At 44.1% G+C, this 20,839-nt stretch overlaps 1 protein-coding gene across 1 annotated transcript in view; it reads left to right on the top strand.

Annotated features, from left to right (window-relative positions):
• The window catches only part of CPZ (carboxypeptidase Z), a 61,065-nt gene that overhangs the window by 29,261 nt on the left and 10,965 nt on the right, over positions 1-20,839 (top strand). The window contains exons 3-7 of the mRNA XM_032767229.2: positions 770-1,144; positions 1,757-1,972; positions 3,405-3,601; positions 4,264-4,425; positions 13,646-13,804. Of these exons, the coding sequence (XP_032623120.1) occupies positions 770-1,144; positions 1,757-1,972; positions 3,405-3,601; positions 4,264-4,425; positions 13,646-13,804 (1,109 nt within the window). The remainder of the gene's footprint in view (positions 1-769; positions 1,145-1,756; positions 1,973-3,404; positions 3,602-4,263; positions 4,426-13,645; positions 13,805-20,839) is intronic.

Genomic DNA, 20,839 nt, shown 5'->3' on the forward strand with positions numbered 1-20,839 from the left:
CCAGTGTTGTAATATCCAATAACTCTACTATAGGTGATAAATACCAGTTTATCCTTTTGTTTCTTTAACTGGTTAAATGTTGCAAAAACATTTCTACTTGCTAGAATTTTTAAAATGAATCTGCTTTAGCCCATATCCTCCAGTTCAAATGTATGGTAGAAGACAGATGTCAGCCAACTTTTCAGCTCCACCATGCTGGGGCTGATATGCCCAAGATCTTGTCCCTGGTGCGATATAGAGCAGTCTTGGGGTTACCCAGACTTGGGGTTACCCATACACCAGTTGTCCCTCTCAACTGTTTTCTCTGGCCACACTACCTATTCTGGCCCCATGGGGATTCCATATGACAGGGGAGCCTGCAGGCATTCAGACTTGCACCCACTGTGGTGGTCAGAATCCGTCCATTTAACTATTTCAAATTTTGAATTTGAAATACCAAAAATCTGATTTTAAGAGTTAGACTCAGCCAACCAGAGAAAAGAAATATTACCATGTGTCCAACAAAAATTGAAAATCTAACTGAAATTTTGAATACTGGCTGCTTGCAAAAAACTCACAAAAAACTACTCACAAAAAACCACAGACTAAGAATCATTTGGCAAATAGTTTCAAACAATAATTATATCTGAGAATATTGTGATCTATTGCCAATCTGTGAACAGCAAATAGATTAAATTAATTGAACCTATTATTCAATACAGCTGTATTGGATTCAGTGTGGTTAATGAGCAAGGTATTTTTCACATGTTCATCTTATCGTTTCTTGTAGCAAAATGCGTGGACATCACCTTAGGCTCTTGTAGTGATGTTCCCTACACCAAAACTATATATCCTAATTTGCTGGATCAGAAGTCCAGAGAAGTGATTGAATTCAGCTCCGAATATATTCTCATGAGTGTGCTACACAACTTGCTTCAGGGAGAATGTAATCCTGATCTGAGACTCCTGAGCTGCTCAATACTGGCTCCACAGTGTGAAAAAGACAAAATGATAAAGCCCTGCAGGCACGTCTGTGAAAACCTGAGAAAAAATTGCCTTCCTGCATTTGACACAATAGACATGGCTTGGCCCTACTTCTTAGACTGCGATCGCTTCTTTGCTGGTGAAGAAGAAGGTTGTTTTGATCCACTGGCAAAGCTACGAGGTAAGAACTGAAGCTATGCAGGGACATCATAATAAACTATCCATGATTTCTGTAATGTACCTACAGATTTTGTATTATACCTTAAAGTCTTACCTGAAATTTTAGAACAACAAGAAACACACAATACTAACTAGCTCATGGAAGTTAAATTGCCTTTGTGAATGTTATTTTTTGTTGTTGTTTAGAGGTATATAGTGCAGGTGACCGAAGTCAGTTGAGCTATACGAAGGATGAATTTGATCCAATAGATTTAAAGGACCAGTCTCTATGCTGAAGGCTGAAGTTTACCAGTGTACTACAGGCCAGTTTTTAGTCGGTGAAGCTCACAGCAAATATGGCTGCACATCTTAAAAATATCTGTCATTGTGCAAGTGCAGTAGCTGGTTTTGGAGACTTGGACTAACATACCTCATATGGAAGAACAAATGAAGGAGGTTTTTGTTCTGATCTAAGGTTTTGATTCAGGTTCATTTCTAATTTCCATACCTCTATTATTGGAAATGTATGTCTTATGAACAGAGGGGCACGTGTTTGTTCACTGTAACTTGATAACCCCACTCTGGCACAAGCTTTTTGACCTCACTTAGTTGCAGTTATAATTTTTCTCTGCAGGAGAGCCAGAATTAGCTGAGGAAGATTTACTTGTGGAGGTGCCTACAACTTTAATTCAGTTCACCCATCATTCGTATTCCAAAATGGTGAGCATTTTGAAGAAGACTGCTTCTAGGTGCTCCCACATTGCAAGAACTTACAGTATTGGCCGTAGCTTTGAAGGGAGAGACCTTTTTGTGATTGAGTTTTCAACTAATCCTGGACATCATGACCCGAGTGAGTAATAATGCTCCCAGCTGCAGTGTAGACATAACTCTGACAGCTATCCTCTTAGGGTGAGATATGGTGCACTTCTACCATGTTCCCGATAGTTTCATGGATTTTAAGGCCAAAGTACCATTGTGATCATTTAGTCTGACCTTCTGCATAGGACTTCCTTAGATTAATTCTGGCTTCAAGTCCAATAGCTGTCATTGAACTAGAACACATCTTTTAGAAAAAAATATCCAATGCTGATTTTAAAATTTCCAGTGATTGAGAATACACCACCACTCTTGGTAAGTTGATTCAATGGTTAATTACCCCCACTTCAAAATTTTTACCCTATTTTTAGTTTGAATTTGTCTAGTTCAACTTCCAGCCATTGAATCTTGTTATACCTTTCTCTGATAGACTGAAGAGCCATCTGTTATCAAAGGTCACACAGGAAGTCTGTAGCAGAGTAGGGATCTGAATCTCCTAAGTCCCATGTTAGAAGCCTAACCACTAGGCCATTCTTCGCCTCTAGTTAAAGGAACAGTGGTAGCACTGTCCTTAATAATATAATGTTCCCTCTACCAGCCTACAAACCAGTAAATAAACATGTTTTAAAATAAAACCATAACTCAACATGTTTTATCATAAAAATGATACTTTAGCAAGCAATTACACCACTTTGAACAGCATAACAGGACTTTAAAGAGGGCAAAAATAACTCCCAGCTCAGGATTCAGCTATCTGCCACTCTAAACAAAGAAGAAAAAATCCTTCAGAATGCAAGCGCTTACTTGCTGAGCTTAGAGTAAGGTCCTGGTCTGGGCTCTGGGTTAGCGCTTAGGTGCTCCTCCTGTGTCCCAGTCTCACCCAGCTCTGCCCTCAGGGAAAAGCAGACCAAACTTCCTAACGGGCCTGCTGATTCTTGATTGGTCAATATTTCCTCTTGGCCCTTCTAGGCCTCTGGAGGACTGCCTTGTTGGTTACCCAGTCTAGAAGGTTTTTCCTTGGGCGCGGAGTGTCAGGGTGCTCTTGCCTCCAGCAGAGGATAGAGAAGGCCTGATAGATCCCATCACAGTGTAGTCTAGCTGATATCTTAGACAATGATTCTTTTCCTAGATGTTTTTGTTTGCATTCCTCTGAAAATACTCTTATTTATAGTTAGTTTTAGCTGTTCTCATCATTAACCACAGTGACTGCCTCATAACATTTGTGAATCCTTAACAAATAGTTCACTTTATTGTATAAAAAATATATATTCAATTTGTTAACTGACTTGAAGTTGGTGCAAATGGATCTGGAATTGACATGATGTTTACAGGAATATGCATGTTAAATTACTGTAAATAAAACTCACTGACTCATCTGTCAGCTATCTGCGTTGCACTGGTTTGGGAAGGCATCCAATTGTTCTCAGAATTACAACAAATCATCTCATTACTCCATCTTTCCACAGTGAAGCCAGAATTTAAGTATATTGGAAACATGCATGGAAATGAAGTTGTTGGGAAAGAATTGTTAATATACCTTGCACAATACTTGTGCTCTGAATATCTCCTTGGAAACCCCAGGATCCAGACTTTGATAAACAACACTAGAATTCACCTTCTGCCTTCACTGAACCCAGATGGGTATGAACTTGCCGCAGAAGAGGTAAAAGACCTTTTACAATGAAGTGAATGTTATAAAATTCCTTATAAAAGAGAGGAAAATCTGGGGTTTGGGAAATTTGGGGTTTGACAATAATTGACTAACAGATTTTATTCCCATCTGATTTGCTGGGCAGCTGCTCTGTAGTGCCCAGATTAACAAAACTAACAGGTAATTTGGACCAGATTTTCCATTGTTCCTGCTTGTACACTGGAGGTCTGATACAGATGAAAGTCTTTTTTGTACATTCAGTAGCCTGCCCAATGAGTCGATTTTGATGATTGAAGCCGATCCTTTTATTTTGTACTAACTTGTCGTTTAATATATTTTCTTTCTCAGCTAGAAGATCAGATGTAATTAAATATTAATATTTCTTATGCTTGCTGAACCCTGATTTAAACCCTGTTTAACAGCTGCTGTGTTCCACCTTAGAGTCACATCAGTGGTGCTCAGAAGTGCTTTTGAGGTCCTTTGGGATAAAGGGTGTTCTATAAATAAATATATTATTTCCACTTTCTGGACGCTTTTAACAAATCTCTGGTGCCTTTTTGGCATTTAAAACTTCTACTTGTTCATTAGCAAATAACATTTTTAAAACCCCAAACATTATGAGACAGGCAGGATTGGATCTGTTTAATTAGCTTTCTTTCTTTACTGTAAATTAGGGAGCTGGTTACAATAGTTGGATTAATGGACGTCAAACTGCTCAGAACCTTGATCTTAACAGAAACTTCCCTGACTTGACATCTGAAGTTTACAACAGAGCTGGGCTCCGATGGGCACGCCTAGACCACATCCCCATTCCACAATCCTATTGGGAGGGTAAGGTATGAATTACAGACATTTTATCAAATATATTGTCGAAAGGCTCAGATAATTATGAATATTGAAAAAAATCAATACCAAGTTATCCTTGATGCTTGTTTCAGTTTAATGCTATTCTTATAAGGAGGACTAGTTGGATGTGCATAGGATTTGTATGATAAGTCATGGCTGGTCATGGCAGAAAAGGCAGAGGTCTCAAATGAATAGCAAACAAAAATGTCACAAATCACAGGTTTCAGTATTTCATTAAACTGTATGCTATTGTACAGTAGAAACCATTTGGGAGGGCCTGATTTTTACAAGTGCTGAGCACCCACAACTCATATTGACTTGATTATTAATTAATTATTATTATTAAATTTATTATTTGTATTGCGGTAGCTCCTATCAGCCCCAGTTGTCACTCAGTGCTAGGCAGACAGAACACCAAGCCGATCACTGTCCCATGAAACTCGCAGTGATTTCATTGGGAGTTATGTATCTTCAGCATTTCTTGGAAATGACCAACCTCACATTTTAACAAACAGCTCAGCTAACTGAAGCTGTTATCTCAGTGCCTGTTAGTTCACACTCCCACCTACCAGCAGCAGTACTGGAAGGTGGGTGAGAGAAAGCAGCTGTTACCTCTCCTTCCCGGTACTGGGAGCAGCAGAAGCAGCACTGGGCCTGAAGTTAATCATCAGCAAGTTAAGTAAGGCATGTGCTTGCATAGTAAGAGTGTGATACTCCGGAGAGTTTTAGTTCCTAGCCCCGGTCACAGGACAGGTGTACCAAAGGCTGTACATATGGCAGGGGGCGGTATCCCCCAGCTCCAGTGGCTGCAGTTGCAATTTATCCCCCTACAAACAGAGGAAACACAGAATCCATCACCTACTGTAAGTGTGAGGCAAAACACTAGCCCTGAGTCTGGGAGCTCCTGCTCTCGTGTCAACTCCCCATGCAATCCTTGTTTTCATCTGGGTGGGTTTTCAGTGAAGTTGGTTCCGTTGTTTGCCAGCATGCAATCCCAAATGTTCAAAGTCCCGGAGAGGATGGATGATACAGAAATTAGGATGCTAGCAGGGGACTCTGGAGAGTCCCTGCTTCTCTGCAAACCTTCCTATGTGATCACGGGTAAGTCATTTAGTCTCTCTGTGTCTCAGTTCCCCATCTGTACAATGCAGATAATAGCACTGCCCTACTTCACAGGGGTGTTGTGAGAATTAATACATTACAGAGTGTGTTTTGCTCAGATATTACCGTAATCGGGGCCATACAAACCTACAACTTCCGTGACAGCTGTGATAAATGTGCTGGTTATGCTCTGGTTCTGCAAGCTACCCCATGTAGCTGGAGCTCTGAGTCCAGCTGACTTCTCTCAAGGCTCTGTGTGGAGCAGCTTGTACAGAGGCCCTACACTAGTCAGATTCTCCCCGGACTCCTGTTGTGCCGTTACAGCCCCTGTAGGCCATCGCAGTAGCATACAGAGGCCTGGGTGGGTGACAGAATTTGTCCCTAGTATTTTTGTCCCAAATTTCCCACTGTTGCTACCACAAGTTCTGTTCCCCTAGTAACATGAAAAGGCATAGGCAGCCACTGGCATTTTAACCCCTCTGTTGTCTAAACCTGCCCTGAACAGGAACAAAATGCACAAAATTACTGAGGGGTTTCAACATACCAGAGGCTACAATTGTTCTACTGCATGCCTTTCATTGCATTTTACAGGGGAATTAGCCATGAAGGAAGTGACTATTTAACACACCACAAACGCACACAGAACTTGTTCCCTCCATAACAAGCAGCTCAACACCATACAAAGTATCTTCTGATGTGTGCTGTGTAGAGAGAGAATGAGAGAACCTGTCATCCTGTGACCTTGAAGGCACACGCAAAACTTCTTTGACAACTACAGTTTCATTTAGCTAAGAGGTGAAACTGCATGAATCTTCTCTGAGTCCGGAGTTAACCTACTCTCACAGCAGTGGGCACAGAAGAGCCAGATGAGTTGTTGATGTAACGAACATCAATTTTGCTAGGGATATGAACCATTTACCTTAGTGAGGGGCAGCAGTTATGGAACTCAGCTTTGTGCATTAATATGTCTGCTTCAAAGCCAGCCTTTCAACTGCCATTTACTTAATAGTATTTATTACTTGGCTTATTACAGTAATTATGCAGGTATTCCAAAGCACTACATGGAGACCAGAAAATTGAAAGCAAGCTCTTTAGCTCTTTGCCAGTCACATAAACTCAGAAAAAACCCTTCCCTTCCCATAATCCTTGCCCTTACAACAAGCTTTGTTCTCTGTTATTACCAATTATTGTAATAAATGGTCAGAGTTGAAATTGAGAAACATTATCAGAGATTAAATAAATTAAATTGCCTTGATTCATAGAGGATTTGGAGGCTTGTAGTGGAGGCTGGCAGAAACTGTAGGAAATCTAGTCCAGTTGTTTCTAAAAGAAAAAAAGAAAGCATCTTTACAGACCATGGAGACAGTGGCTAAATACAATATAATTGACAGAAATGGGAATCAGGTTTAAAAAGGGTAATGGCCATTCACTGTATTTATGGCCAAATTATCTAGCTCCTTTCTAATTGTATCTTAAATTGCTCTTGCAAAATGGATAATTTAAGAATGATTGTCTGTGACTGAAAGGCAAAGGACTTCTGGTGAATTAATAAGCCACATAAAAGAAAAAAAAATATGAATAGTCAAAGGGTAGAGTCTGATACCATTGACAGAGCTGAACCAGAAGGATGTAGATTTAAAAGTATAGTTTCTTTAAAGCTAAGTTGCTATATGGGTTGCAAAACCTAATTGTTTTCCACAAAATTTGCAGCGATAAAATAATAATGGTGTCAAGTTGTTCTGCAATAACGCAAAAGCAGGCAATGGGGCACAAACCCCAAATGAGTTGTGCTTTCTATATTTAGATTTCACCAAACCAATTATCAAGTGGAAACTCATCAGGCACTAAACAGCCTAACCATGGAGTCACAGACGGTCCCCTTGGATACTCCAATCTGTCTTGCCACACAGGCGAGCCTACCTTTGTGATAAATGGTCTCTTACACCAAGGATCACAGCAATATTCAGGTTACGGTCTGTCCTAAAGGATCGTTCACTTATCCCAGGTCAGTTGCACTTTAGATCTCACGCTAAAGACAATGCTTGTAGCCAATACTATAATAAACTATCTAAAGATTTATTAACAGTGAAAAGGAAATAGAGTTATTTATAAGATGAAAGCAGGTAAACACACACACGTGAGTCACAATTTTACATTTGAAAAGGTAACAGAAGTTTCTATAATAAACAAGCTGTATATGTCCTAAAGGACTAACTCAGGCTAAGTATCAGGAGAACCCTTGCTTGTGCTTAGAAGCTGTGCCCCCGCAGAGTCCAGGTGTCATAGAGATACAGTTTCTTCTTGTTAGGGTTTTTTATTCCCTTTCCCCCATGTGCTCTAAGCTGTGAACTCATATGATGGGTGGAATCAACTTGCATAACTCCTCTTCATGAGGTGTGGAGGGAGAGAGCAGGGAAACAAAGACTTTTGTTCTCTTCAGTGTCCCACAATAGTCCTTGTGGTGTTGATGGACCTTCCTTGTTAACCAAGATGTAACAGCTTTGGAGGTCAGCACTTCACACTAGTTAATGTCTCTCTCCTGTCTAGTGATTTAGAACGTAACAGAGGCTTATATTACAAATGCTTAAATATTACCTTACAATATAGGATACAGGTGCTGTCAGTGAGATTAATGCACATAGCAACTCACCAGCAGTCAAGAAGATCTTAACACTAAATGCAATCTTGTAATTCTAATACCTATTTTAATAATATTAACACAGAGGTGAGCCAGACTGATTCCAGCTAGGTATTTGTTTGTATTCGGTTGAGACATGGGATTGTGGCATGGGCTGGAAGCTGGTCTGCCAGCATCACAAACGGGCTCACCATCTTGCGGAGTAAGTATCTACCAAGAAAGTAGGCTAGAAAGAAACATGGAGAGAGGTTGAGTTTAGAAGTTTTCTGAATAAGACATTTAATCTGGGCTTGTCCCAGAAAATATTGATATAACAGTTAAATAAAAAACTTTTACTGAAATCTGAGAGTATCTGTTTCCTTAAGAATAGGCCAGGGTCTGTGTTCATGCCTATCCATTGCTTCAGAGAAGAGCAAAGAGCAAACAGGTTTGTGTCCTGAAACCAGAGAAGAGGAATTGAGCCCTCTCTGCAGCAGGCATCCCAGTTACTCAACAGCTTTTGTGTGGGCACTGACAGAGCTGGGAGGCATCAAAATTACCACAGCATGGTCCGTTGGCCATCCAGCTGATCCCAAGAGGAAACCCATGAGGGCATCAGTACTTCTCCAGGCTGTATTAAATTATTTCTGCAGTTTCTGCTTCTTAGAAGGGATGAAGTTAAAGGGAGCCAAGGCTTGGGAAGGAAGCCCAGGAATCAGTACAGAAGGGTCTGACTTTTCTTATTGATTTCATGGGATCCATGGAGTCAGGTCTCAGATTCCTTGTGGAAAGCCCACTCTCACTGCAAACCCAGAAGGGAGCATTCCCCTGAGACTCCCCGAGTTCATTCTCACAAAACTCTGAGCAATTTTCTCTCCCCCACCTTTGGTTTGTGTACCTGTGTGTGCCTGAAATATTTCTCTAGCATCCTTTTCCCGTGGAACTCAACTCTTTTCCAAGGCTTTTCAAATGGTCTCCCTTCTTCTGCACCATGAGTAAAATCCTGTCATGCTCTTGAACATATGGGGGAATTGCCATATTACCAAACTTGACACTGGTTAGGCAACCAGTGTGCCTGACATGCTGACAAATATTGTCTCATTGTTCCTTTGTATTCCCCTGTCTGACTGTCTTCACCTGTTTTCTCTTGTCTTATTGTAGATTTATTGGGGCAGGGATCATCTTTTCAGTCAACAGTACCTAACACAATTTTATCTTGGTCCACTACTAGGGATCCTTTGTGCTACTGCAATGCTACAAATGAATTATGAGAATGATAACTTCCTTCTGAAGGACCTCTCTGTTTCTTTTTTCACAGGAATCAGTGACATTGGGTTCACTTTAAAACCCAGAGTCAATTGTGGGGAAGCAAGGAGATGATAGTTTCCATCCACTCCTTGCATGTCTTTCTCTCTGGGCTCACCTGTAATACTATAGTTTTTAGTGATACTGGCATGCAAATATATTCAAAGGTATTAATGGCTTTTGGGGTATTGGAAACTGGAGCATAGCTAATAATGGGGATGTAGAACTTCAGTTATCTCAAATGATGATAAATGACAGAAGAATTTGACATGCCAAATCCTGAAATGCATGTTCCTAAATGCTAACAGTACTTCACTTCTCTACTCCTTTTCCTGTTTACACAGGGTCGGAGGTGCCCACAATTCTTCACCACTCCTTCTGGTCCTTGGCACAGGATCATAGGTCTTGGAGTTCTAGTCCTTTTCTCTTCAAACTTCTCTTGACAGTGTCTTCCCATCGTATCCTGGGTATTCTATGCCCTTACTTGCTGTCCTCTTCCTCCCATGCTTTCTTTGCTGGTCATTCTTATCACATGTCCATCCAACCTCAAAAGTGTGCTGTCTAGCCTCTCTATCATTAAGAATTCCAAGTTCATTTTCCTCTTAATAGCTTCCATGAGAACTCTGTCTATCCTCTGGTCACCTGCCATTCTCCTCAGTATATTTTTTTCTATTAGCTGTATCTTCTTTTCTTCCATCATTATAACAATGATTTCCATAGATCAGACAGGAACTAACTTAATTTTTTTCTTTTAGCTTTTTACTTAATTGCTAGTTCCACGGTACTTCCACCAGCTAAATGCTAACAACAATGAAGTAAAAATAATTTGTGATTTCTGGAGTGTTGTTATTCTGTCCATCACTATCCCTCCCCCAGTTCTTATCACATAACCACCTGTCCTACAGTGTCCCGGGACTATAAAATGTTCACTAATGAATTTTTATGCAGTGCCGTAGGAAAAATACACCCTCACTGTTTTGAGACATCAAACAATCAGACAGATTTCTCACTGCTGCTGCCTAGAGCCAGCACTGCAGCCTTTGTTACACTTAGACCCAGATTTTTAAAGGTATTTAGGTGTTGTGACACTCAGCATTTAGGAGCTTAAATTTCATTTTCAAAAGGGATTTATGCTGTTAGGAACCAAAATCTCATTGGAAGTTGATGGGATTTAGGCACCTAAGTGCTTAAATCACTCTTAAAACAGCTTCTAAATAACCTTGGTGTTGGAACACTGAGCACTTCAACCCCTAAATATCTTTTCAGATTTCGTTTTTATTGACTTTTCTTAGTGTTTTCAAGCAGCTGACAGCATCCTTGCTGGTTGGTGTATATGCCCAGAATAGGTATTATTAAATCTTACAGCCAAATGTTGGATATGTCTAATTGATGTCAATTCATCCAGTATTTTCTTCTGAGCCTGGCACCCTGACATACAGCAAATGCCACCTGGCAAAATACTGACACAAAATAAATGAAGCCCCACTGTCTACCAATGGCTACATGCTCTGCAGAAGAGCCCTAATCAGCAACTGGCATCAATATACAGGACCATTCATATGGGTCCTGGGAAACAGTTGCTCTGGCTATCACCAGAAAAGGTGTTTTCAGGTTGTTCTGCACTGTTTAGCGTGCTTGTGCATACTGCCCTCTACTAAATGAAATGGCAGCCCCTGCTCAACAAATGTTATAAGCATCCATACCAATGGCTAGTCTACAGTGGATATAAAGCCTAATGCTGCTTCAGCTGCCTTCCTCCGTTACCCAGTACCTACTACACATTAAATGGCATAATAGTATTCCACAGTGGTATCTATGTCACCTGGATAAGAATGCCACTTGCTTTACTGAACTGTCAACACATTTCCTGCAATACTTACGGGGGTGCACTTGGGAAGTCACTCATGCAAGTGACCAGATAACCAAGGGATGGTCATCCTCCAACCTTGATTATTTTCTGGTAGCAGATTGTATTTGAGCATGAAGTGGCAGAGGACTTTAGCAGCCCTGCATAGAGCCATGCACAACTGAGGGTCTGGCTACACTTGGAATTTCGGTCGGAGTGGCAGTGCTGGGAGAGAGTTCTCCCAGCGCTGCACGTAAACCACATTCTCTACGGGTGTAGCGTGCAGCGCTGGGAGCGCCGCCCTGATTACACTGATGCTTTACAGCGCTGTATCTTGCAGCGCTCGGGGGGGGGTGTTTTTTCACACCCCTGAGCGCGAAAGTTGCAGCGCTGTAAAGTGTGAGTGTAGCCATACCCTGAGCCCAAAGTAAGAAAGCCTGACCCTCCTTTGCTTTACACCTTGTGTAGTCTTTGACATTTGTGCAAACACATTGCTATTCTCATTTGGTACCATTTTACAGCCACTTTGCACTCACTTTCTACAGCTGTCAATGATCCCACAAGGTGCAAATGGAGGGAAAATCCCTCCCTAAAACTAACACTCTGACAGCGGTATTTCAAGGATTACCCTAACTGGCCACCAGCTGTCACTGTTGCATTTAAGGAGTAGCTAATTATAATGTAGCCCTGAATGAAATTATTCCTCAGTAACTACTGAGGCCAGACAAGGCCCTCACTGCTTCAACAGGAAACTGTTTACTTCATGGCATGAAACGGCAACATGAAGAATCCTATGGCTTAGATTCAACACACTGAACTCTTTTGCAAGCAACGCATGGCTATACCAGTGCATATCATGGACATGGAGACACTTCTCTGTCTATCTTGTCACAGTTATTTTTAGGAAAAGTCAAGGACAAGTCATGGGCAATAAACAAAAATTCACAGGAACTCGTGACCTATCTGTGACTTTTCCTAAAAATAACCAGGAGGGAAGGCTGATGGGGAAAGAATAACAGTTGGAACCTCATGGAGCGGGGACTGACAGCTTGAGCCTCTCTGCCATGCGGGAAGGGAGGACATTGTCCCAGCCCCAGCCCAAACCACAGGGCACGCGCGAACAGAACCAGCCCCTGCTGACAGGGCCGGGTTTAGGATGTGCAGGGCCCAATTCAAACAGTTTCGACGGGGCCCCAGCAGGGAAGAAAAAAACGTAAAAAAAACCACGTGGGGCTTGTACTCACCGGGCGGTGCTCCGAGTCTTGGGCAGCACTTCGGCTGCAGGTCCTTCACTCGCTGCAGATCTTTGGTGGCACTGAAGGACCCGCCGCCAAAGTGCCGCCGAAGACCCAGAACAAGCGAAGGATCCACCGCCAAAGTGCTGCTGAAGACTGCAGGAGCCGGAGCACTGCCAGGTGAGTAAAAATTAAAAAGGCGCCTCCAGCCAGGGAAGAGATTCTCACTGGGCGCAGGGACCTCTTAGGTGCGGGGCCCGATTTGGGAGAATTGGTGGAATTGGCCTAAAGCTGGCCCTGCCTGCTGAAGCCAAAGGGTGGGGGCACACAGCCCCGGTTCCAGCCCTGGCTCCAGTCCTGGCGACAGCCACGGACAGCTAAAACCAAAGAAGTCACGGAGGTCTGGAAAAGTCATGGAATCTGTGACTTCTGTGACTAAATTGTATCCTTAATTATCTTACAAGAGTCAATGTAAAGTTGTTTTCTACCTTGTCTTTCAACAGGTGGTGAACACGAGGATTTTGCAGTTGAGTCCCAGTGTATCCAGGGAAAATTTTTTAAAGCAACATGTTACATTTTCATTAAAATGTGACCACTGTTATGGCCCTTAATCTTGTTGAAATCTTAATTTTAGTTCAAATCCCATATTATTATTTATTTGTATTACTGTAGCACCTAAGAGCCCCAGTCATGGGCCAGTCCTCCGTTGTGCTACTTGCTGTACAAACACAGAACAAAAAGATAGTCCAGATCAGTCTTTTCTCCAGGTTGTGTTGTTTTTTCCAAAAATGAGTATTGCCTTTGGGGTCTGGATGGCTAGGAATTGTGAGTCTGACTTTCAATTTTGTTATAACAATTTTTTTGGTCTTGGAGAAAGGGAAGATCCCTGGATTTTGGGGTCCAAACTCCATGCTTGTTACATGGGACAAATAACCACCACCCCATCCCCTAACAGGAGAGCTGGGAATCATACACAATTTTCTTCCCCACCACACTGCTATCTGCAGGTGTTTCTATGAGAAGGGTCATGCTGGCCCCAAATTATTTTAAGTGAATCCATTCTAAACAGAATGTTCACTCAAGTGATTTTTCTTTCTGCTCTTCAGGTAGCACCGGAGACAAAAGCAGTTATGAAGTGGATGAGGGCTATACCATTTGTATTGTCTGCAAGTCTCCATGGAGGTGAATTAGTTGTTACCTATCCTTATGACTTCTCAAGGCATCCACTGGAAGAGAAAATGTTCTCCCCTACACCTGATGAGAAGGTAATATTTCTTTCAGATGGCTATATTGACTAGTACAGCTCCAGATATGGAACTACTTGGAAACAATCCTTTTATCGCTGAGTTGATGTGGATTTTGTGAATTCCTGACTTGGAACAATATCTCTAAATATGCCATGAAAGGGTGAATGTAATTCTGCAATCAAACACTCAGTGTTTGTCTAACATCATTCTCAGGCCTGGTTACACTTAAAATTTAGGTAAACCTATTCACATTGCCCGAATGTGAAAAATTCATTCCCCTGAGTGCCAGGGTTAAGCCGACTTAACCCCTGGTCTAGATGTGGTTTATCGATGGAAGAATTCTTCCACTGACCTAGCTACTGCTGCTTGGCAAGGTGAATTACCTACACTGAAGGAAAAACCTCTTCCATCGATATAGGATGTGTCTACATTAGGGCACTACAGAACCAGCTTTAGGCCCCATAGTGTGAACATGGCCCTAGTGAAATCAATGGGAGTTTATGCATTGGCTTCTAAGGGGCTAGAGATGTGCTAGTGCTGAGTGCTGCTATTGTCAGACTCAGGGGGAATAAAGAATAAGACTTGCAGAATTAAACTATTTGCAGATCTACTCATAGGCAAGTTTACTTCCTGTAGCCAAACCAATAAACGTAACATTTCAGTCACAACACATGAGGGCCTAACTGTCCACTGTCTTGCGCCTTCTAGAGTCACTTGCATATCTACAGTTCTGCTTTGGTAGCATATTACACCAACTTTGCATTGGTGTAAATAATTCCACCAAGTGTAGGGGAACAGAGAAACTGCCCCTTAATATTTAAGGAGTTAAAGGCCAATCTAACTCCCACTGGCTTTACAAGAACAGGTCCTGAACATACAGTTCTAATCTTCATTTAAACTAAAGGCAGTAAAGGATGCCAGAAGGGGGCAATATTGTAATAGTTATTCCAGGTTAAGATGAATTAGTGAATATTTGTCCTTCCAGTCCCCGGTTTGGATTATTCTTTATTTTGGGAGCTTTAAATATGCTGCACAATTTTCAGCCCTTTTCTCTACTTCTTTTTGATTTCCTAAAACTAGTCCTTGACACAAGTAATGAGAAGTTTTTGCTTTTATGTCAGAAATGCCTGGCAGTCTTAGCAAGCACCACTTTCTTTAGCAAACCAATGCTGCAAATAAACAAAGAAACCACTTTTCTTTAGTGTGATGCACAGATCCTTGTGTTGAGGAGTGCAGGACTGGGTTGATTCCTTATGCAGGCTGGGCACCAGAGATCTGCAGTTAGGAAACTGGTATTAAGTGTCTTGTTTTGAGCTGCATAAAGTCTGTTCGGATACTCAGCGATATACTTAGCAGGGGAAGCCACACGAAGTAGGGATGCTGAACATAGCATGTCACAAATAGGTTTACTGAATGGTAATGCAAACTACGGGACATTATGAAGAAGAGGGGGAAATCCATTCCTTATCTGGTAAGGAGAAGATGGTTTACAGCCAGTGAATTTAGGGGATTTTATTGGATTTTAATCTATGTTAAATCACTGATCTGTGGTAAAGATTTCTAATTTAGCACCCAGCTGCATGTTCTGCGAATCACTTTCAATCAAAGGTGAGCATAGCTAGCCTCAGAAAAGTCACTGGAGAACAGAAAAGAGCTGAGGTTTTAGTGACTGGAATTGTAAAATCACCATTCACTTGCTTTCTTTATCAGTGAGGCACTGCTTTGTGGAGTAAGGTACCATTACACATGAACAATGTTGTCACAGCCCTTTAAAAACGGTCAGGTGCTGAATGCCTCCTGCATAGGAACTGTTCTTTTTCAACTTCCAGTGATATCATGGGCCTCTAAGGGTATGTATACACAGCAGCTAGACATCCATGGCTGGCCTGTGCCAGCTGACTCAGGCTTGGGCTGTGGGGCTGTTTCACTGCTGTGTAGGTATCTGGGCTTGAGCTGAAACCTAGGCTCCGGACCCTGCGAGATGAGAGGGTTCCAGCGCTTGGACTCCAGCCTGAACCTGGAAGCCTACAGATTAATGAAACAGCCCCGCAGCCTGAGCCCTGTGAGTCAAGTCAGCTGGCACCAGCAGCTATGTTTTCCCTTGCTGTGTAGACATACCCTGAGCCCTTTGGAGGCTCAGGTCTAGGTCAAAATTACCCTCATATCCCTCTTTTGTGACTTGTTTTCAAAGAAGCAGCATCGGGCCTGTATTGACCAATACTTGCTGTAATGAAATATTTAAAACCCCCCTAAAATAAACAGTAACCTGTGACTTGATGTTTGTGAGCTTCCTTCTCCTCATATAACAGCTCTCCAGCTATGGGACTCCACAGACTGCACCAGAGATATTCCTGACTCCTGAATCACACTCAGGTGGTGGAAAGGAGAATCAGGCCCCTTTCTGTGTGAGGGACTCTGCACCTAGAGTCTCGTTTAAATCTAGGGCACCAAAGCAGTGTTCACTAGATCCACCATTGCTACAAGGACTGGAAAAATTAGCAAGTTAAAAGAGATGGCAGGCAGAAAAGTACATGTTTTGAAAGCCAATTTGAGAGCAATGTAAGCAGTATCCCTTTAAATGCCAGAGTTATAAAGCCACACCTGTTAAGTGACCTGCATTTAACTAATCTCCTCTGCAGCTGCTGTTGTCTGAGGACCTGCGTCCTGAAATATCGTTGCTCTGTTTTAGCTGCTGTTCTGTTAGCTGTAACCTCTGTTCTGACTGCTGACCTGGTGGACATCACCTGGGCAAAGAGGAAGAGGGCAAATTTGCATCCTTGGTTGCAGCAAAAAGTAAAGCACCACAGCACTGCTGAAGTTAAACTTGAAGGCTCAGGTTCTCCAGCCTGTTGAGTCATTTCTGGGCTGAACCAATGTGGCAAATGTACTTAAAACAGACTTAAATAGGCAGTGATACTCCCCCCATGTAAATATATTCTCTGGTGGCATTTTGGCCCCTATGTTACCTCTTCCTGATTCCACTGGTGTTGGGGATGTGGGACACTGCTGTACCTGGTTTATCTAGGGAGCTGCCAGATTAGCTTATTTCTCCTGAGGGCATTCTGTGCCAAAAAATTAAAAATTCTGTGCCAAAAAAATATTTTTTTGCACACTATTTTATAATTCTGCAAAATGTATTTGTCAAATAAATGTGGAGGCTCCAGCATGGCGTTGGTCAGTATAGGCTACTGGCTGCACAGAGGTGGGAGATCACTGTGCAGCTCCCACCCCGGGATACAGACTCAGCAGTGAGGCTGCACCCAACCCTGACACAGCACAAGGACCAGGCCTGCCCCAGAAACACCCCAGGGCCCTGCCCGTCCATGCCAGATGCACCAGGTGTGGGCAGGCAGGCTCAGCAAGGCAGGATCCAGGTGTGGAGGGGCTTGGTGTGGATTGAGAGGGTTCTGTGTGGGGCAATCTGAGTGCGGGCAGCTCAGTGGGGGATCCAGGTGTGAGGGGGATCTGGATGCACAGGGGCTTGTTGGGGGGTTCTGGGTGCAATGGTAATGAGACTCTGCAGGGGGGTCCAGGTGAAGGTGGTTGGGACTCAGCAGGAAGGGGTATGGGTGTGGGGGGGATAGAGCTCAGCACACAAGTCTGGGGAGGTTCAGTGGGGAGTCCAGATGCAGGGACAGTGTGGCTCAGTTGGGTGGGGATCCAAGTGCAGTTGATTGGGTCTTGGTGGAGTGGGGAGCCGGGTGTGGGTGGCTTGTTAGGGTGGTCCAGGTGCAGGGGGAGTGGGGCTCATTAGGGGGTTCTGGGTGAGGCTTGGTGAGAGGGTCTGGGTATGAAGGGATCAGGATATACAGGGGTTGGGCAGATGCGGAGCAGCTCTCCATACATAGATTCCTTCCCCTGCAGGTGAGGAGTGCAGGAAGAGGGGCATTGGAGGGGGGGGAAGAGTTTGTAGAGCTTCCTGTAACTGAGGGGAAAATCTGGGGGTGGATCTGACCAGGCCCTGGATGCCGTGCAGGAGAAGAGAAAGTCCCATCCTCCCCAGTCTAGCCGGGACCAGCAGCTGGGCCCAGTGCAGAGTAGAAGCCACCAGCAAGGCAGCCACCAGCCACTAGCAAGGCACTGTAGACAAGTCCTCAGGCACTTCTAAAAAATTTACCTCATATCTCCCATTGACATCAGTAGGAGCAGGACAGAGCCCATAACTCCCTTAGTAGAAGTTAGTAGGATCAGGATTGGATCCCAAACTATCCACAAATATTTTTTGTAAATGTACTTAATTATTAGCTATTTTCTTCCAACTGAGCCTTGAACTATGAAGGAGATTTAACTATCTGGGAAGATGCAAAGAGTGGCAACAAATCACAGTTAAGCTTGAGGGAAACTCAAAAACATTTTGTCTGAGATGTTGAAATGGGGGTAGTTTTTCATGTCCTGTAACTCAGAAACAATGTGATAGACTTTCTTCACATTTTACATGAATACTCATTTGTCTTCATTCAACAATTATCTCACTTGTCCCTTTGCCAACACTGATACGTGGTTAGCAAAAATACTAATAAATAACAAACTCAAACCCTTCACTCATTCAGTCTGGCCCCCAATGAGGTACCCAGGGTGAGTGTAAATGAGTGCAGCTGGGGCTCGACCCTCTCCAGGGGTAGAGGGGAGCCACACCGGCTCACTACACACCGGTGGATCCGGGAAATAGTTCGGCAGTCCTCGCGGCAACTGCCTGCTCCGCGGGGCAAGGAGGCTCAGGCCCTGGGGCAGGGCTGAGCAACAATACCCGTTAGGCCCTGGCCCTAGGTCAGGGCGGGGCAGCAAACACTGAGTCAGGAAGCTCAGGCCCTGGGGCAGGGCTGAGCTACAATAGCAGTTAAGGCCCTGGCCCTTGGTCAGGGCGGGGCAACAAACACTGAGTCAGTAGGCTCAGGCCCTTGGGCAGGGCTGAGCAGTAGTGATAGTCTTTGGCCTCCTTGGGCCAGGGAGAAGGGGGAGTCTGCCACCCAGGAGTTGGGTGGCGGGGGGGCGCAGGCCCTCCCACTCCACTGCGTCCCAGCCCGGGGCCCTAGCAGCGGCTAAGGATCCGTTGCTTAGTCAGTGGGGATCCTGGCCACAACACACTGACATAGGCTCCGGTAAGGCTGCGGCCAGACTGGGGTCAGCTGCCCCCGGGCTACTTCTGAACTCCCCCTCGGAGCTTACCTGGGTCCTGACGTCGGCCTCTGCAGGGTCCAGGAGCATAGGCTTGTCGCTGCCGGGGCTGGGTGGCAGGTCCGGCAACTCCTCTGGGTAGTCGGCCCAGGGTAGCTCCGGCGGTTCCTCCAGGTAGCAGGCGCGGGGAAGCTCCGGCGGTTCCTCCGGGTAGCAGATGCGGGGAAGCTCCGGCTGTTCCTCCGGGTAGCAGGCGCGGAGAAGCTCCGGCGGTTCCTCCGGGTAGCAGGCGCGGGGAAGCTCCGGCCAGTCTGGGCGGCTTCCCTGGGTCACAGGGGGTTCCCAGTCTCGAGCTCCCTGAGGGACGTCTGCTCGTTCCAGCTGCTGGGGCCTGACTGAGCTCTGAGGGCTGGCTTTTATAGTTCCAGGTCGCCGCCTGACCCTTTGAGGGGCGGGTTCAGAGCTCCGTAGCTCCGCCCACTCTGGCCTCCAGCTGGGCTCTTCCTCCTCTGGCCTGGAGGGGAGCCACACCGGCTCACTACAGTGAGATTTTCAGAAATGTTCAGTGTTCGCTTGACTCTGTTTCCATTAAAGGCAGTGGTAAAACTCTCTTTTCAATGGGTGAAGTCAGATCAGTGCTGAGAGCTTTTGAAAAGCCCACTCTGAACCTTGTGGATAACTATGTTACACTGAATACATTAAAAGTCCTTGTCTGGACCTCTGAGGTCCCACATTTTTCCAGAGATGATCTGTCACTTCAGTCCCTGCTTGGCTTTCTGTTTGCCAGTGATTGGAATGTTCTTGTTTTTTTGTCCCAAGCAATGATCTCTGAGCTGATAAACCAGGACAATTATCTTCTTCTGCCCTAGTCACTGTGAAACCCAATTCCTTTTAGTGGTTTAGTGGGCATAAGAAGGGCCATACTGGGTCAGACTAAAGATCCATCTAGCCCAGTATTCTGTTTTCTAACAGTGGCCAATGTCAGGTGCTTCAAAGGGAATGAACAGAACAGGTAATTATCAAGTGTATTCCCATAATACAAGAACTAGGGGCAACCAAATGAAATTAATAGGCAGCAGGTTTAAAACAAATAAAAGAAAATTCTTCTTCACACAGCATACAGTCAACCTGTGAAACTTCTTACCTGAGGAGGTTGTGAAGGCTAGGACTATAACAGCGTTTAAAACGGAACTGGATAAATTCATGGTGGTTAAGTCCATAAATGGCTGTTAGCCAGGATGGGTAAGGAATGGGGTCCCTAGCCTCTGTTTGTCAGAAGTTGAAGATGGATGGCAGCAGAGAGATCACTCCCTCTGGGACACCTGGCATTGGCCACTGTCAGTAGACAGGATACTGGGCTGGATGGACCTTTGGTCTGACCCAGTATGGCCGTTTTTATGTTCTTATGTAAGTCAACCATATCCTGTCGCCCATTTCCTGCCTGTGGCAAACAGAGGCTAGGGACAGGGTTCTGAAGTCTGCATTTCACCTGATTTGCCTGCTGTTCCCATTGTTTATTTCATTAAGGACGAGGATCCCTATATTCACAAAGGGACTTTAAGCATTGTAACGCCTGACTCCAAGGCACTCTGCCACCTAGTGGAATTCTCAGACTCATCTTAGGGGGTCAGAGGACACCTAATGGATTGGTCCCCACAGGCAAGGTAGGCAGAACTACCCCTAGCTTGAGACTCCTAATGAGATTCAGCTTGTGCTAGGGATCCCAGCAGCTCGTTAACTGGGGGGTAACAGCAGGACTTATGTGGCGTTGCACCTGTCTACTGGCAGGAACCGTCAGAGTTAGGTTGCACCTGAGCAGTCATTTTGAAAATGTCAGTGGTGCCTAAATGTTAGACTTGTGGACCTAAAGAGTCAGTTAGACACCTAAGTACCTTTGTGAATCAATCCCCAAGTTCTCACCCACAGGGCCATTTGACT

This window comes from Chelonoidis abingdonii, chromosome 5, assembly GCF_003597395.2.
Source record: "Chelonoidis abingdonii isolate Lonesome George chromosome 5, CheloAbing_2.0, whole genome shotgun sequence".
Taxonomy (NCBI): domain Eukaryota; kingdom Metazoa; phylum Chordata; order Testudines; family Testudinidae; genus Chelonoidis; species Chelonoidis abingdonii.